This window comes from Martes martes (genome assembly GCF_963455335.1).
Source record: "Martes martes genome assembly, chromosome: 3".
NCBI classification, from domain to species: Eukaryota; Metazoa; Chordata; class Mammalia; order Carnivora; family Mustelidae; genus Martes; species Martes martes.
Window position 1 is genome coordinate 126348102 of NC_137890.1, and position 15697 is coordinate 126363798.

The window sequence follows — 15697 nt, forward strand, 5'->3', positions numbered from 1 at the left end:
TGCTTTCTGCTGTAGTTCCACTCTGTTCAGCCAGGTGATATAAGCTTATTCAGGGACATAGAAGAAATTCACAGAGCGCTCGTCCTTGCCTTGTGTTGACTGTGAAATCAGGCAGCGCAAAGATGGTCCTGGACAAGTCATTTGTATTTGCAGTTAGTTATTCAGCCCCCTCCAATGCATAGTCATTCTCTCTTCTCTTTTACGTCAGTGTTTGATACATGATCCGTCATTCCCTGCAGAGGCCTAACAGGGAAGGAGAAAGGGAACTACCCACCATTCATTGAACCTGGGTGTACTTAGCTTTCACTTAAATATGCTTGTGTAATCCTCACAGCCATGTGTTGGAGAAAGGTGATGCTATTCCTGTTCTCTAGAGGCAGAATCTGAAGACTCAGCTAAAATGTGGCAGTCCCAGGATTTAAACTTATTTTGTCTGATCCCAAAACCTAAGGTTTTCTATTAAAAACACAGGGCCCCACATTTGCCTTTCCGGGTCAAACCCTGTTTCAAGATGCAAAGGTGCTTTTGTACTTGGACGTAAGCTGTAGCTCTGAGACCTTCTAAGCAGTGAGCACCTTCGTTTTCATGGTGTGAGAGAGATGTTGGATTCCCTTGCTTTCATGAATCACTCCACAGAGATGTAACTCTTCCATATAAGACCAAGGCTATACACATTTTTATGATCATTTTTTAGAAATCAAACTAAAGATGAACTCTTTAAAATTCAGCATTTTGGGGCGCCTGCCTGGCTTAATTGGTAGAACCTGTGACTCTTGGTCTTGGGGTCATGAGTTTGAGGGTGGAGTTTACTTTTAAAAAATAATAATAAAATAGACTCTTAAATAAATAAAATTCAGCGTTTCATCTTGTGTTTGTATTGACTCGTTTTTATGTATATCTATTTCCTATTAAGGTAATCAAGGGAACAGGAACTTTATTATGAACCACCTAATATTTATCAGAGTTCTTGGGTGTGTTGTTAAATGTTGCATAAATGACAATCTGTAAGTGATAAATTTTTACAAGGACGGATTCTTTCTTTGCCCTTAGATTTCTCATCTCTCCTTTTATGGCTCTTTTTCTGTTGAAGAAACACATCCATTCCTCATCCTCCTCAAAGATTTTCTATCATGCCTTTCAAATCACAGGAGAGAAGAGGACTCTGTCGGTCTGTGCTGTGATGCTGTCTTTATGTAACTTCCAAAGTGAAATGAGGTACAGGGTAGACAAAGCGTGCAGTTCCAGTAGTAAAAATAATGCAGCTTTCTTAGAAAGTCAGTCACAATTCCAAAATGGAAATTCATCTTCTTGTCCTTTGAGGTCAAGTTTTCAATCAACTTATTATGAGTTATCTTCATTATCTGATCACCTCCCTTAAGACTTGAAGTTTGATTGGACTGGAAGCCCGGAGTTGAAGTGCAGGCTCAGGAGGAATTGCGAATTGTGCGTAGGATCTCTTGAAGTTGCTATGATAAGAGAAAAGGACAAACTGACTTAGTCTTTTTTGCCCACTACCTAGAGGTAGCCAGGAAATCCTCTCCTTGGCTGGGTTAGGAATAGGCCCCTTGTGAAGCCCCTTAAACTCTGCTCTATCGGTCTAACCATCCCAACCCAAGTGAGGCGAAGCCTGCCATCTTCCCTTCTGCCAGACAGTCCCATCCTGCTCAGATTTTAGAAGAAATTCGAGTGACAAATGCCTGCCACCACTGCTTGCGTAGTCTTTAGTTTGTCATATGCACTGTAAAATCATAAACCTCTGAAGGAGTAAAATGGTCTAATCTTTCATTGAAATGACCCTGAATACAATTGAAATATAAAAGGACTTCGTGTTAAATAGTATTATGAATGATTATTGTTGTAAGAATCTTCAAGAAATTATAAAGTGGCTTTCCATATTCATTTTGCAAAACCAGATAGTATGTAGCAAAAAAGAAATTATAAAAGCAGCATATTAAACTGAAAAAAAACTTTCATATTTAATTTTGGTGTAGAAATTTTACCTTCTAATTTTTTAGACTTATAGTGAAAGTTTTCTCAGGAAAAATATGTCTGTAACATTTTAGTAAAATGGAGAATGGGAAATTGGAATTATATGGATCATTCACTTCAGTATAAATCAAAATATAATTGCTTTTAAAGAACCAAAAGTGGATAAATTTTATTTTAGTAGAAGGACCATCATGGATAGAATGTTGGGTTCTAGATTAAATAATTGTTAAAATTCAATTTGAACTACAGAAACAAAGATACCTCAGACCATTATAAAAAACGTTTCCTTTTTTAAGGATACATTAAAAGTAGATTCTTAAGTTGCTAAGTCCTGTCCTTCTGGAATATAACCAATACCAGAATAATATTGTTACATAGGGTTGCAGTCCTAATTAAGCACTTTATTTTAGTATTAAACAGGGTATTATTTTAGTATTTTAGTTCACCTCTGTTCTGTTTTTGTTGTTGTTCTGTGTGGGTTTTTTTTTTTTTTAAGATTTTATTTATTTACTTGACAAAGAGAGATAGCAAGTAGGCAGAGAGGCAGGCAGAGAGAGGGGGGGAAGCAGGCTCCTTGCCGAGTAGAGAGCCCAGTGCGGGGCTCGATCCCAGGACCCCAAGATCATGACCTGAGCCAAAGGCAGAGGCCTTAACCCACTAAGCCACCCAGGCGCCCCTTCTGTGTGTTTTAAACGATGAAATTAAATATACTCTTTCTGATTTGTTCAGTTTTTAATTATGCTCACTTGGGACTGCCTTTGGGAGACCATAATACTGGCTCTTGGTGCCTTGTGGCATCAGCTTTCATAAAGTCAGGAAACAAAATACTGAAATTATCATAAAACTAAACCATTATTCTCCACTTTTTAAAGTATGTCACCAAAACATGACCCAAAACTGAGAACAGAATTTCTAGAGTCCAACAGTTTATGACTTCTGTGCCCTATATATACTTCAAATATTTCTTGCTTAGACTCAAAAAAGAGACACAGAAAAATGACTACATAATAGGGAAGAGCAAGTGATTGACCCGTGACTAGAAATCACAAAAGTATGTTTCTTTCTTTTTTATTAACATATAATGTATTTGCTTCAGGGATACAGGTCTGTGAATCATCAGTCTTACAGAATTGTCCTCCTGCCCTACTGTATGGCTCAGGGTCTGGAATCCATTCTACTTTAAATGGTTACTGGCATTGTACCTAGCTGAGCCCTGAGTGGAGCTTTCCCATTGAAAGAAACAAACACTGGGATCTATAGTATGTTGAATATTTTTATTGATCAACTTGAGAACATGTTAATATGGAAATTTCATCTGTGATGGAAATGACCAATTGAATAAAGAAGTGTTTTAATAGGATATGAAGTGGTTTAAAAAGATAAACAAGAACATTTTTTTTCCTTCTAGAGGAGACATGCTTCTGGCTAGTTATCCCTAGTTGTTGCAAATTCATTCTTTGTGTGCAAGTGTTTTATTTTCTATATTCCAGACGATTCATAGAGATATAGCCACAGTTTATTTAACAAAGAAGACACACACAAACAAAGCAATAGTGGGGTTTTTTTGTTCTTTTTTTCTTTTTTTTTTTTTTTTTTTTTTCAGAAAGAATTCACTTGCTTACTTTTCTTAAAAACATCTTTCCCATTTCATTGAGGCAGATTTGGAAGTCAAACCAGAAACTTCAGGCTGTACTACGATGGAAAGCACTTCGTTGGGGAGAAGCGCTTTGAGTCCATCCACGATCTGGTGACTGATGGATTGATTACTCTCTATATTGAAACCAAGGCAGCAGAATACATTGCCAAGATGACGATAAACCCAATTTATGAGCACATAGGATACACAACCTTAAACAGAGAGCCAGCATACCAAAAACATATGCCAGTCCTGAAAGAGACACATGATGAGAGAGATTCTACAGGCCAGGATGGGGTGTCAGAGAAAAGGGTAAGCTACCATGAAACCACACTTGATCTTCTTCCGTTCGGGGTCTGTATGAACAAGCCATGACCGCCAGAAGAGGCTGGCTCCCCAGAGCTTTGAAAAAGATGTGCATTTTCCCTACTGTCTGGTTTTGGTGGTGCTGAACTTTGCATATATCTAATTCTTGTTCAGTTATATCAGGTCTATGTTTGTGTTCCATATTACTTCTTATTTCATCAGTTTCATGGCTTCAAAACTATGTTGAAAAAAATGTCCCCTGATAAAAAAAAAAAAAGTTGAGGGCTTTGAGTCAGAAGAATAACTGTGATCCAGAAAAGACAGCTGTATTACACGAGAAGTTGAGGAGGTTGCATAATTATCAAAACTTCTTTTTCGTTCCCTTTATACATAGTTCTGTTCTTTAGCAAAATGATATATATCCATACTTTAAAAAACCTAGGATTAAATTCAGTCTATCAATAACTATTATACTGTTTCGAGAATCAGTCCATCCTTCTGGACTCTTAAGAAGTAATTGAATCAGAAGGATTTATTTCAATTTTAAAAGACAATTTAAGTTTTTCATTTGGCATATCTTGTAATATATTTAAAGTTAACAGTAAGTTTCAGTTCCTTGGCATAAATATTATTTTACTTTGAAAATTATTCCTAGCTGCTTCCTTATCCCCAAGAAAAAGAGTGAGAGAGTTTCCTGATGTTTTATATTGTGTGGGATGTAGGTGGGAGAATTTTATGTATTCTAATTGGAATTGCATTAATCCATTCTTATATTTTTGAGACTCTCCAGTTGCCATGTTAAAGAAATGCAGTGTTAACATGGCGATTTGAGCTTGGATTATGTCACCAAATAGATTTGTATGCAAATTCTGCCATTTTACCCATTGCGTGAACTACTTCATGTCACTTAATTTTTCTATGCTTTGATATTCTTCTTTGCAAAATTGTAGTAATAATTAAGTTGTTGTGAGAATTGATTGAAGGAGATAATACGAGTGAAATAATCAAACAGTGGTTGGCGCATAGTAAGCACTCCAGTTTGGTGGTGATGTTATTTTAACAGCCATATTACCTCAAGGTGGTATCCTAAAATACTTCCCAGTTGTCTTAAAGTACTTAGGTAGAGTATGGGAATCTAAAATGTTCTCGTCTAGCCTCAATTTTAGTTTTTGGCCAGTCTAACTCAAAGTGACACTTTGTGGCTACAGAGAAACCAACATTTGAAATTAGAGATTGTAGAAAATGGTTTTCATATATTCACATTTGTTAGGAACCCAGATCTTTTTTGGAAGTAACCAGCATTTAGAATCCTAAAAGCTGTGCTGTATCTAATATTGTTCTTTTCACTCTCTAATTCCCATTTTCTCACTTTTGGTTATTTTCCATTCACGGCCTTTTTCAGTAATGGTTGTATTTAAATATCTCTAACACTGAAAATATATTTTACGCAGCTGTGATAGAATATTCTAAGTCAACATTTGTGAAATATTTTTACAATGTGTGCATGTGGGTTTTTTAGAGTTGATCAGCCTAATGATAACCTTTGCTAATGCGTTCTGGATATACTTTGTAACATTAAGAGACTTCAGCTGTTCCCCATGGGGCTAGTCATTTAACCACTTAAGGTCTTGGTTGTCCCTCCTACAATGAGCAAATAGCATTCACAAAGGAAAGACACTGAGGCAGCTAATGCCTGGAGGACCCTTTCAGCTCTAGGATCCATGAGTCCCCATGTGTTCTGGCAACAACCCATGTTACGTTGCCCGGACTGTCTTGTGCTGATGACCAGTGATAGCCACATAGAGTGAAAGAGCTAGGCCTGGAAACTAGTTCTTGCCAGCAGTACATAATTATGAATCACTTTAAAAATTACTCTTTGTTTTAAACTGCATGCATCTTAAGTCTAGTTGGCTTAAAATCTACTCACTCAAAAATAGATTTATTTTATTTATAGGTGTCATCCAACAGGACAGGGATGATGACCTGTTCAAGAGCTTGACACATTGATTCCCTGTCACAGTTGATGACATTTGTAAGTAAAGACAATCATGTTTAATTGATTTAAAATATCTCTTGCCACAAGTATGGTTTAGTAAATATTTTATTGGGTCCTGAAGAGCTAAAGCCCCTCTTGTCCGTGAGGGGTTTGCCTTTTCCTCAGAGACAAAAAGCGTTGATGTTGCAGGAGTTAGTATGCTGCCATGGAAAGGTGCCCGGTGTTGGAATTAAGAGCTGGCTTCCAGTTCTCCTACAGGAATTGATTTCATGGGTCACTTTGGACAGACTGTTTTACTTCTCTGAGACTGTATTTCCCCACCTTTAATAAGAGGGCTTTGGACTAGATAGTCTCAAGATGTGGCTCTTGTTATAGTCTGTGATGCTTCAGGGAGTGTAGGTGTTGTACGAGAGAGAGAACATGGTACTAGAAATAGCACTAGAAATGGGTCCTAAAACAGGAGCTCTGTTTTCAGCTTATCCACCAACTAATCGTATCTTTTCGGTGCAATCCCCTAGCCTTTCTGGACTTCAGATTCTTCACAGATAAGGGGTTTTCTATAAGACAGTATAATTTTATAAGAGTTTCATTATAAATGCCTGCCGCAAAAAGGGCTCTGTGCTCAAATAGGTTTGATTAAAAAACCAAGTCTTTTTTTTTTTAAACTTACCTATTTCTTTTCTTTGGGCTTCCGAGTTTCGCTAATAACCTATTATGTATTATGACTCTCCAAGAGTGTTCCCAAACTCATCTGGATCACCCCACCACTACTTAGAAAATTATTTAGGAAAATCACGTTTCATGAAATCCACTTGGGGAAATTCTAGACCAGATAATCTCTTAAGGCCTTCGGTTGTTCTAAAACTGAAGGATAAGAATTCTATGTGTATTTTTTTTCCCAGTCCTTAAGGTGTAAATTGAGCATCTGTGCTTTGTGGAAGGTTGTCAGGATGGTTTTATGGCCATAAAGTTGTTGCTGCAGTAAGTGAATCCTGAGCTGTCCCTCAGAAATTTCAAGGCCTGTTGTGAGGGGGAAATTTTTTCAAGTGACATCCATGTCATTTTTTCATTAACTGTTTAAGTTGCTGCTCCAGCTTGAAATATCTATAAGAAACTTAAATTTTTTTTTCAAAAAACATTGAGAGAAATTTAATCATGAAGTTGTAGCATGTTGAAAAGCCAAACTTCTTCTCTTCTAAAATGGCTTAACTTTAGCATCCACACTGGCCATAAGCCCAGCTTTTATTAGTGGCTTTTTAAAAATTTATCTTGGAACTATATTTGAATAGTTTCTTTCTCCAAGTAGTAAATACAGTATATTCGCTTCAACAGATACTGAACGAACAGCTGAATGCAACAATTTTTATGATGATTTTTACTTATTATTAATGTAATTTTAAAATTCTCCAAAGCCATGCTATAAAAAATGCCTCATACTGTTAATAATATAAACTGTCAAATATATAATTTGCATTTCAGAAACTGTACTGAATCAGAATTCTGAATCTTGCCAGAACCTCTTTACTTGGATTTAATCTTCTAAGCCCCGAAATTTTCTCACGTGTCAGAATGACCTGTGATGGCAAGGGTATGCAGAATCCATTTATTGGTTTTATGGAACTGCACCAGGCCAAATAACCTCTGTGTGTGTGTGTGTGTGTGTGTGTGTGTGTGCGCGCGCGCACGCGCACGTGCGTGCATGTGTAGTTTTTTTGTTCCCCTGTAAGTTTGGGATGGATGTGATGCTTGGCATACTGTCATATTAATTTATTCTTAAGGAATTTCTTTCACGCTTAAATTCTACTTTTTAAAGACTTTTTTGGGGATCACCACATTGTGTATGTATTGAAAAGCCTTGTGAAATTTGAAGTCGAAATGTAATCAGGGCCCTGCCAAAGAACCACCGTAATTATTGGAATTCTTTGGGTACCTCCATAAAGTGATGGGATTGTATGTCCCTGGGAATGCTGAATGGGGCACAGTTGTTCCAATCTACTAATTGTCTTATTCTCCCACAAAGCAACTCTTCTAAATGTTTTTACTTTGCTTCAGGTATACTTAGATATACAGTAAGCTATTTGTGTCCATATAATCTCAATGTAGAAATCAGCAGGGAAGCCATACTTAAATTTAATCATGACAAAAGCAGCAATACCAGAGGAGTGGGTAGCATGAAGCAGTCTCCAGAAAACTGTTTGATTTCTTGATTTTGTGCTTTCCCACTTTTTAAGACCTGTCCTTTCCGCCCCCTTCCTTATTCCTCCCGAACCTCTGCTGCTCCTGTTCATCTCCTTCCTAGCGCTGCCTGTATCCACATCTGTCCCTCTCTCCTCTAGGCAAATTTACACGCTCACGTTTCTCCTGTGGCTCATTCAAGGTTAGGACTGGTCATTCCAGGGATGAACAGGCCCTTGGAGAGATGCCACATGTGCCCAGGGTCACCTATTTGTATCAAAAAGCCAATTTAGCAATTTATGAGGAAGACGGCAGTTGCCCTGCTGAACATCTAATCCTGAGTTTGTCCTTGGTAAATATCCTTCTAAAGAATCAAGTAGAGTTATGGGGCGCCTGGGTGGCGCAGTGGGTTGAGCGTCAGGTTGTGAACGCAGGGCCATGGGATTGAGCTCAGCACAGAATCTGCTTGGATTTCTCTCTCCCTCTTCTCCAACCCCCTGCACGCTCCCTCTCTTGCTTAAATAAAGAAATCTTTAAAAAAAAAAAAAAAGTAGAGTTAAAAAAAATCCTACAGGGGCGCCTGGGTGGCTCAGTGGGTTAAGCCGCTGCCTTCGGCTCAGGTCATGATCTCAGGATCCTGGGATCGAGTCCCACATCAGGCTCTCTGCTCAGCAGGGAGCCTGCTTCCCTCTCTCTCTCTCTGCCTGCCTCTCTGCCTACTTGTGATCTCTCTCTGTCAAATAAATAAATAAAATCTTTAAAAAAAAAAAGAGAATTAGAAAAAAAATTTAAAAAAATAAAAAAATCCTACATAGTATATTAGTATATATTAGTCTGTGTCATCTTGAGCAAGCCCTAGATCTCCCTGGGTCCCAATTCATCTCAGTCTCTAAAATGAGGACAGTGGATTCCATTACATTGGTGGTTATGAGTATTCATGAAATTTTATAAAGTGGTCTTCTTTGTATGTGATACATTACTGCCCTTTGTGATCAGAGCGATTGCCAACCAGATGCCTATTCGTGGGTCTGAGTACTGCTCTCCCAGCCCATACTGGGAACAACATGTTCAGATTTCTCTTCAAGATGCGTGTTCTCATTGCTTGAAGTGCTCTCCAGGTTTGCAGGATGACAGCTGGTGGCTCCTAATTCCTTCATCCAAGAGTGGCACTTCTCTTTTAGTAACGCTGTGACACCTCTAATTGTGTCTAATCAGGAGGCATGTGTCTTTGCCCAATAATGTCCCAAGGAATTTTAAGGCTAAAATGTTATTTTTCTGTGGTTATTTGTACTTTAGTATTGACCAATATTTTAACTCTACTTTTCCCTGAATGTAAGACAAGTAAAGGTTCCAGAGTCTTTGCCTGCCAGTGAACTTTTATTGAATGTGCATCCCATGGGAGCCCATTAGCATCTCTCAGATTTCCCTTGACTTCTAACAATTCCCTTAACTCCAGCTAGGCAAGCCCTCTCCTTCCTTTGCCTTAACATCTTCACACTTCATTTTCTAATAGTCTTCCATGAGCTGTCTGTATCAATTAACTTTTTTTGTTACTCAGGAGTTATCTTGGAACATAAACAAGTTAAAAGCATTGCAGGGCACCTGGGTGGCTCAGTCAGTTAAATGTCTGCCTTCTGCTCTGGTCAGGATCCCAGGCTCTGGGATCGAGCCCCACATCGGGCTCCCGGCTCAGCAGGATTTGCTTCCCTCTCTCCGTCTGCCCTGCTTGTACTCTCTCTCTCTCTCTCTTTCTCTCAAATAAATAAAATCTTTTTTAAAAAAACATTGCAGAAATGTCGCCATTTTTTCTTCCATCTCCATGAACTAACATCTATCAAAATTAATTGCATTTAACTCAACATTTATTCCATACCTCCTGTTTGTAAGAAAACAGGCTAGGCTCTGGAAGAGATAAAAGATGGACAAGATGTAAGCCCTGCCTCAGAGAACTTCCATATTAATATTTTTATTGTTTTTGCCTTATTTAGGGATATTGCTAGTAGGAGGCAACCTGCCTATATAGTCTGTATGGTGTCACAGATTAGTTCGTACTAAGTTGGATTCACCCAGATTTGAGTTTGCTTCTCTAATAGCCCAGCAGATGACAGAAAACACTTTTGTTGACAAGCATACTAATTTTTCAGAATTGTGGATCAGAGATCAACATGACATTCTGTTATTCCACCCCAGTTTCAAGACGAAAGTCCCCTAGTATTGGTTCACCTCTGATTTGGCACCTTGGATTTTATATACATAGCTGTTGACTAACCAGATGACCAAACAAATTAGTACATTTTATGAATTCAGCCAAATCCAAGGCCCTAATATAATGTCCTGAGACTGAGAAAGGAAAATAGTGTAATTCAAGTTGATTTCCTACTCTACATTTTTTCCTTTAAGACCTCAGAATCCAGGCACCTGGGTGGCTCAGTGGGTTAAGCCTCTGCCTTCGGCTCAGGTCATGATCTCAGGGTCCTGGGATCGAGTCCCGCATCGGGCTCTCTGCTCAGCAGGGAGACTGCTTCCCTCTCCTCTGCCTGCCTCTCTGCCTACTTGTGATCTCTGTCTGTCAAATAAACAAATAAAATCTTTAAAAAAAAAAAAAAAAAGACCTCAGAATCCTTAGAATGTTCCTAATTCCACAAAGCATCTGAGGTAACAGAAAAGTTGTCTTTGTGACATGAAATGGTTTGTGAAAGGTGGTGGCTAGATGCACCTCTTCAGGGATATGTGCAAAGAAATCAAGGATAGAGTGGCATCTCCCCAAACTCATAGTTACCAATTATGTGTTGGGGACAATCTAGACCCCACCAGAGAATCTCATAATGATTAAAGAAAACTCAAAGGGGGCCCAGGAAATTTTTTGCACGAATCTCATCTGCTCTTCCATCCTATCACCCACAAAAAGGATTAGTTACTGAAAGCCATTAGGGAAAACCAGATGGAAAGATGAAAATGGAAGATAAACATCAATTCCTCAGGTCCAAAAACCAGGCCAACAGAAGACCAAGTTGTAATTTACCAAGCCAGCTGCAGTTTGGGAAGATTTGTGTATATGAGCCAATTAAACAAACAAAATCTTCAATTACTGGCTTGAGGGTTGGAAAAGGAAGCTATAAGAAATTCTTTCACAATTGCTTTTTCAGAGTCTTGAGCATTTTGGTGGGGAAATAATCATTGGTGGCCCATCCATTTAACTTCATGAAACAAATCGGCTCTCGTGGCTTTAGGAGTAATAGCATCCTGGGGTCCAAAACAAGTTGAGATGATCAAGCAATAATCTGGCTTTCCCATATTGTCCACACACCAATTCCATGGGCAATTCTAAAACAAAACTGTCCGGTTTCAACAAATCCTTATATTAGACCTCATGCTAAATGATTTGGATTTGTAATGTTCATTATGCTTTTGGCTTTTTACTTAAAATTTTATATATTTTTAAATATATATCATATATTTAGATGTTATTTTCCTTTATATTTGAGGTCATTCCTCTTTCTCTGACGTTTAGACCTCTCAGAGACTGGCAAATCAGAGTCATGCCCTGAGCCTTAACTTGCTCAAGTTATGAGAACTTAATTGTTTTCATACAGCCTTGTAAGTTAGTTCGTTCTTACCTCTTCTTGGGTCCCCTCTGAGTAACTACACATGGTTAGAAATGCTCAAACCTGGGCATTATATTGCAAAAATAGATTCATTCAGTAAGAAATTCTAGACATCTGTAATGGGAACTTATCATGCCCTTATTTAGGTCTCCTTAAAAGTGTGCTGCTATATTAGTTCATTGTTTTGTTCAGTAACTCAAATGAATCAGTTTTGTTATCTTCTCTTTCCCTAGCTTCTAAAACCATTCAGTGAAAATTCACTAAATGCTGTAGGCTTGCTGATGACCTAAATTTTACAACTTAAACATTATCTTTGATAATTTATTTTTTTTTCTGTTTTAGGAAGCTTTTTCTTTTTTAATTTAATTTAATTTATTTGTTTTTTTAATCTTTTTTTTAAAGATTTTATTTATTGATTTGACAGAGAAAGATCACAAATAGGCAGAGAGGCAGGCAGAGAGAGAGAGAGAAGCAGGCTCCCAGCTGAGCAAAGAGCCTGATGTGCTCTATCCCAGGACCCTGAGATCATGACCTGAGCCAAAGGCAGCGGCTTAACCCACTGAGCCACTCAGGTGCCCCATTTTTTAAAAAATTTTAATTCCAGTATAGTTAACATATAGTGTTATATTAATTTTGGGTGTACAGTGTAGTGATTCAACAATTCTATACATTACTCAGTGCTCATCAAGATAAGTCTACCCTTGGGACACCTGGGTGACTCAGTTACGCATCTGACTCTTGATTTCTGCTCATGTCATGATCCAGGGTCTTGAGATCAAGCTCTGAGTTGGACTCCGTGCTGAGCATGGATCCTGTTTAAGAGTTTCTCCTTCTTCCTCTGCTTCTCCCCACTCACATGCTCACTAGCTCCCGAGACTCTCGCTCTCCCTCTCTCTCACACAAAAAGATAAGTGTACCCTTAATCCCCTTTTCCTTTTTCACTACCTACCCCCACCTCTCCTCTGGTAAACATCTGTTTGTTGTCTATAGTTAAGAGATAGTTTCTCTATTGTTTTTTGGTTTGTCTTTTTTTCTTTATTCATTTGTTTCTTAAATTCCACATGAGTGAAGTCATAAGGTATTTATCTTTCCCTGAATGACTTATTTCACTTAGGATTTTGTCCTCTAGGTCTCTCCATGTTGTTGCAAATGGCAAGATTTCATTCTTTTTCATAGCTGTTATGCTATTACATATATATGTATGTATGTATATATGTATAATGTTTTGTTTTATATATATATATATATGTATGTATGTATGTATGTATAACACATTTTATTCATCCATCAATGAATATTTGGGCTGCTTCCATGATTTGGCTATTGTAAATAATGCTGCAGTGAAGATAGGGGTACATATCTTTTCAAATTGGTGTTCTCATATTGTTTGGGTAAATACCCAGTAGTGTAGTTACCAGATCATATAGTAATTCTGTTATTAATTTTCTGAGGAATCACTGTTTTCCACAGTGGCTCCACCAGTTTGCATTCCTACCAAGAGTGTATGAGGGTTATCTTTGATAATTTCTAAGACACTTCACAGTAAGTTTGTACTTATTTCCTAGCAGTGTTTGATAGTTACCTTTAGTATAGAATTTCCTTTAAAAGCAACGCTTCTATACAAGCTGCAGATTTTGTAGCAGCATCTTAAGACATTTGCACCTTTCTTTCTTTCACCCACTCAACAGAAGGAGAGCCTGTTGTGGGTATAGTTCGCTTAATAACTTTAGAATGATCTTGGGCTGCTGTCCAAGTTTATAGGAAAAAAAGAAAAAAAACCAAAAAACTGTAGTTCTCCTATCCCTTGAGAAAGTTCTGTTTTTCCTTGTGATGGGGAAACTCTGCAAATTAGCAAGCCCTATCTCTTTATAGGCTCATTTTCCAAGAATGTTTTATAAGTCAACTTTATGGAGGTATAATTCATATACAGTAAAATGCAGTTACATGTATAGTTTGATAAGCTTTGACAAATATACACACCTGTGTAACCACTGCAATCAAATATAGCACATTTCATTACTCCATAAAATTCCCTAGTGTCTCTTTGCAGAAAATTGCACCCCCACCCCCCAGTCCCAGGACAACCACGGATTAGATTTCTATCCCGACAAGATAGTTTTTTTGAGTGTTGCTGTGACAGGTGGCATTCTATTTAATGTTTCAGTGTTCCACATTTACAGTATTTTTTTTTGCTTCATTTTGTCTCTTATAAATACATCTTCTTATTTAAATACCTACCTTTCTTATCTTAATTTTAGGTGTAAAATTTCTCAAGTCATATTATTTTAGGGAAATATGGGCAACACAAGAATTATTGAGGTGTAGTACTGATTGCAGGGCACTATCACTTGTTGACAGTTTCAATCCTGTCATGGGCTTTTCACCTTTTTTTTTTTTTTTAAGATTTTATTTACTTATTTGACAGAGATCACAAGTAGGCAGAGAGAGAGGAGGAAGCAGGCTCCCTGCTGAGCAGAGATCCTGATGTGGGGCTTGATCCCAGGACCCTGGGATCATGACCTGAGCTGAAGGCAGAGGCTTTAACCCACTGAGCCACCCAGGCGCCTGAGCTTTTCGCTTTTTAACCAATAATAAGGACGGCAATAAATGTGGGTCCACAATGAGAGAGGATTCTTATGGAAGAAGATCTGCTCTGCCCAATCTTGTACCTGAGCCAGAAGCACTCAGCCAGCCGTCATTTAATCACTGGCTGTCTCTTGGCCATTCTTCTCTGGAGTAGGTCCCATGGCAGATGTTAGTCACAGTCACAGTTGGCGGGTGTCAACTCTCTGGATGTGAACTGTACCACGCAGAACCAAGTATCACGGTGAGAAAAACTACCATTTCTGCTTTCCTCCTTTCCGTCTACCCAGAAGGAAAAGGCTTTGTTTGTAGAGTGGTATGATTTCAGAATTCCCTGTGGAATACCACTAAAACATTTTTTTGCCCCAATTTTATTGAGACCACTTAAACATTTGGATATCTCTCCCTATGATCCTTAAAAGCTTGCAGGTACAACCCACTTGAGAATCCTGTAGACTAGAGTTCTCTGCCCAGTCCCAGCCGAAGACTGATACTGTCTTGTATAACAAGCTCCCATGTGTGGACTGTGGGTTGTATAAATTCCTGGAGAAATTGTTTTGAGTAGTCTCCTGTCTTCCTCAGACCAAACTATTGGTATATGAGTGAATGAGGGGAATGCTACTAGATGCAGAGCCTGGGCTTCACTCTAATTTCTTAAAAATAGTTTTAACCATTTGCATATGAAATTTAGTAATAATTTTCAATGCAGTTTAATTAGAGTAGGCTCTCCAGTGATCTGGAACTGTCGCTAAGCCAAACAGGTCTCAGGAGCTCAAAAACTTCTTTCTTGTGACCCTGTTGGAATTCCACATGGGTTTTGGCCACCTTGTGGAGGTCTAGTGTTTTTTATTTTTTAATTTTCTTTAAATTTATTAACATATAATGTATTATTTGCCCCAGGGGTACAGGTCTGTGAATCATCAGTCTTACACAATTCACAGCACTCACCATAGCACGTACCCTCCCCAGTGTCCATCACCCAGCCACCCTATCCCTACCCCCCACCCCCAGCAACCTTCAGTTTGTTTCTTGAGATTAAGAGTCTCTTATGGGGGGCGCCTGGGTGGCTCAGTGGGTTAAAGCCTCTGCCTTCAGCTCAGGTAATGATCCCAGGGTCCTGGGATCGAGCCCCGCATCGGGCTCTCTGCTCAGCGGGGAGCCTGCTTCCTCCTCTCTCTGCCTGCCTCTCTGCCTACTTGTGATCTCTGTCTGTCAAATAAATAAATAAAAATCTTTAAAAAAAAAAAAAAAAAGAGTCTCTTATGGTTTGTCTTCCTCCCCGGTCCCATTTTGTTTCATTTTTTTTCCCTCCTACCCGCCATGACCCACCAGCCTGCCTCTCAAATTCCTCATATCAGAGAGATCATATGATAATTGTCTTTCTCTGATTGACTTATTTTGCTCAGC

General features: G+C 38.5%; 1 protein-coding gene across 2 annotated transcripts in view; it reads left to right on the forward strand.

Moving 5' to 3' along the window:
- Positions 1 to 15697, forward strand: part of CHN1 (chimerin 1) — a 207030-nt gene that overhangs the window by 116342 nt on the left and 74991 nt on the right. The window contains exon 7 of one of the 2 annotated variants that reach the window (XM_080798958.1): positions 3649 to 3937. In XM_080798958.1, coding sequence (XP_080655084.1) covers positions 3649 to 3937 — 289 coding nt within the window. Of the gene's footprint in view, positions 1 to 3648; positions 3938 to 5885; positions 5964 to 15697 lie in introns of those variants that run through there. The other variant, XM_080798959.1, reaches the window with a different exon arrangement.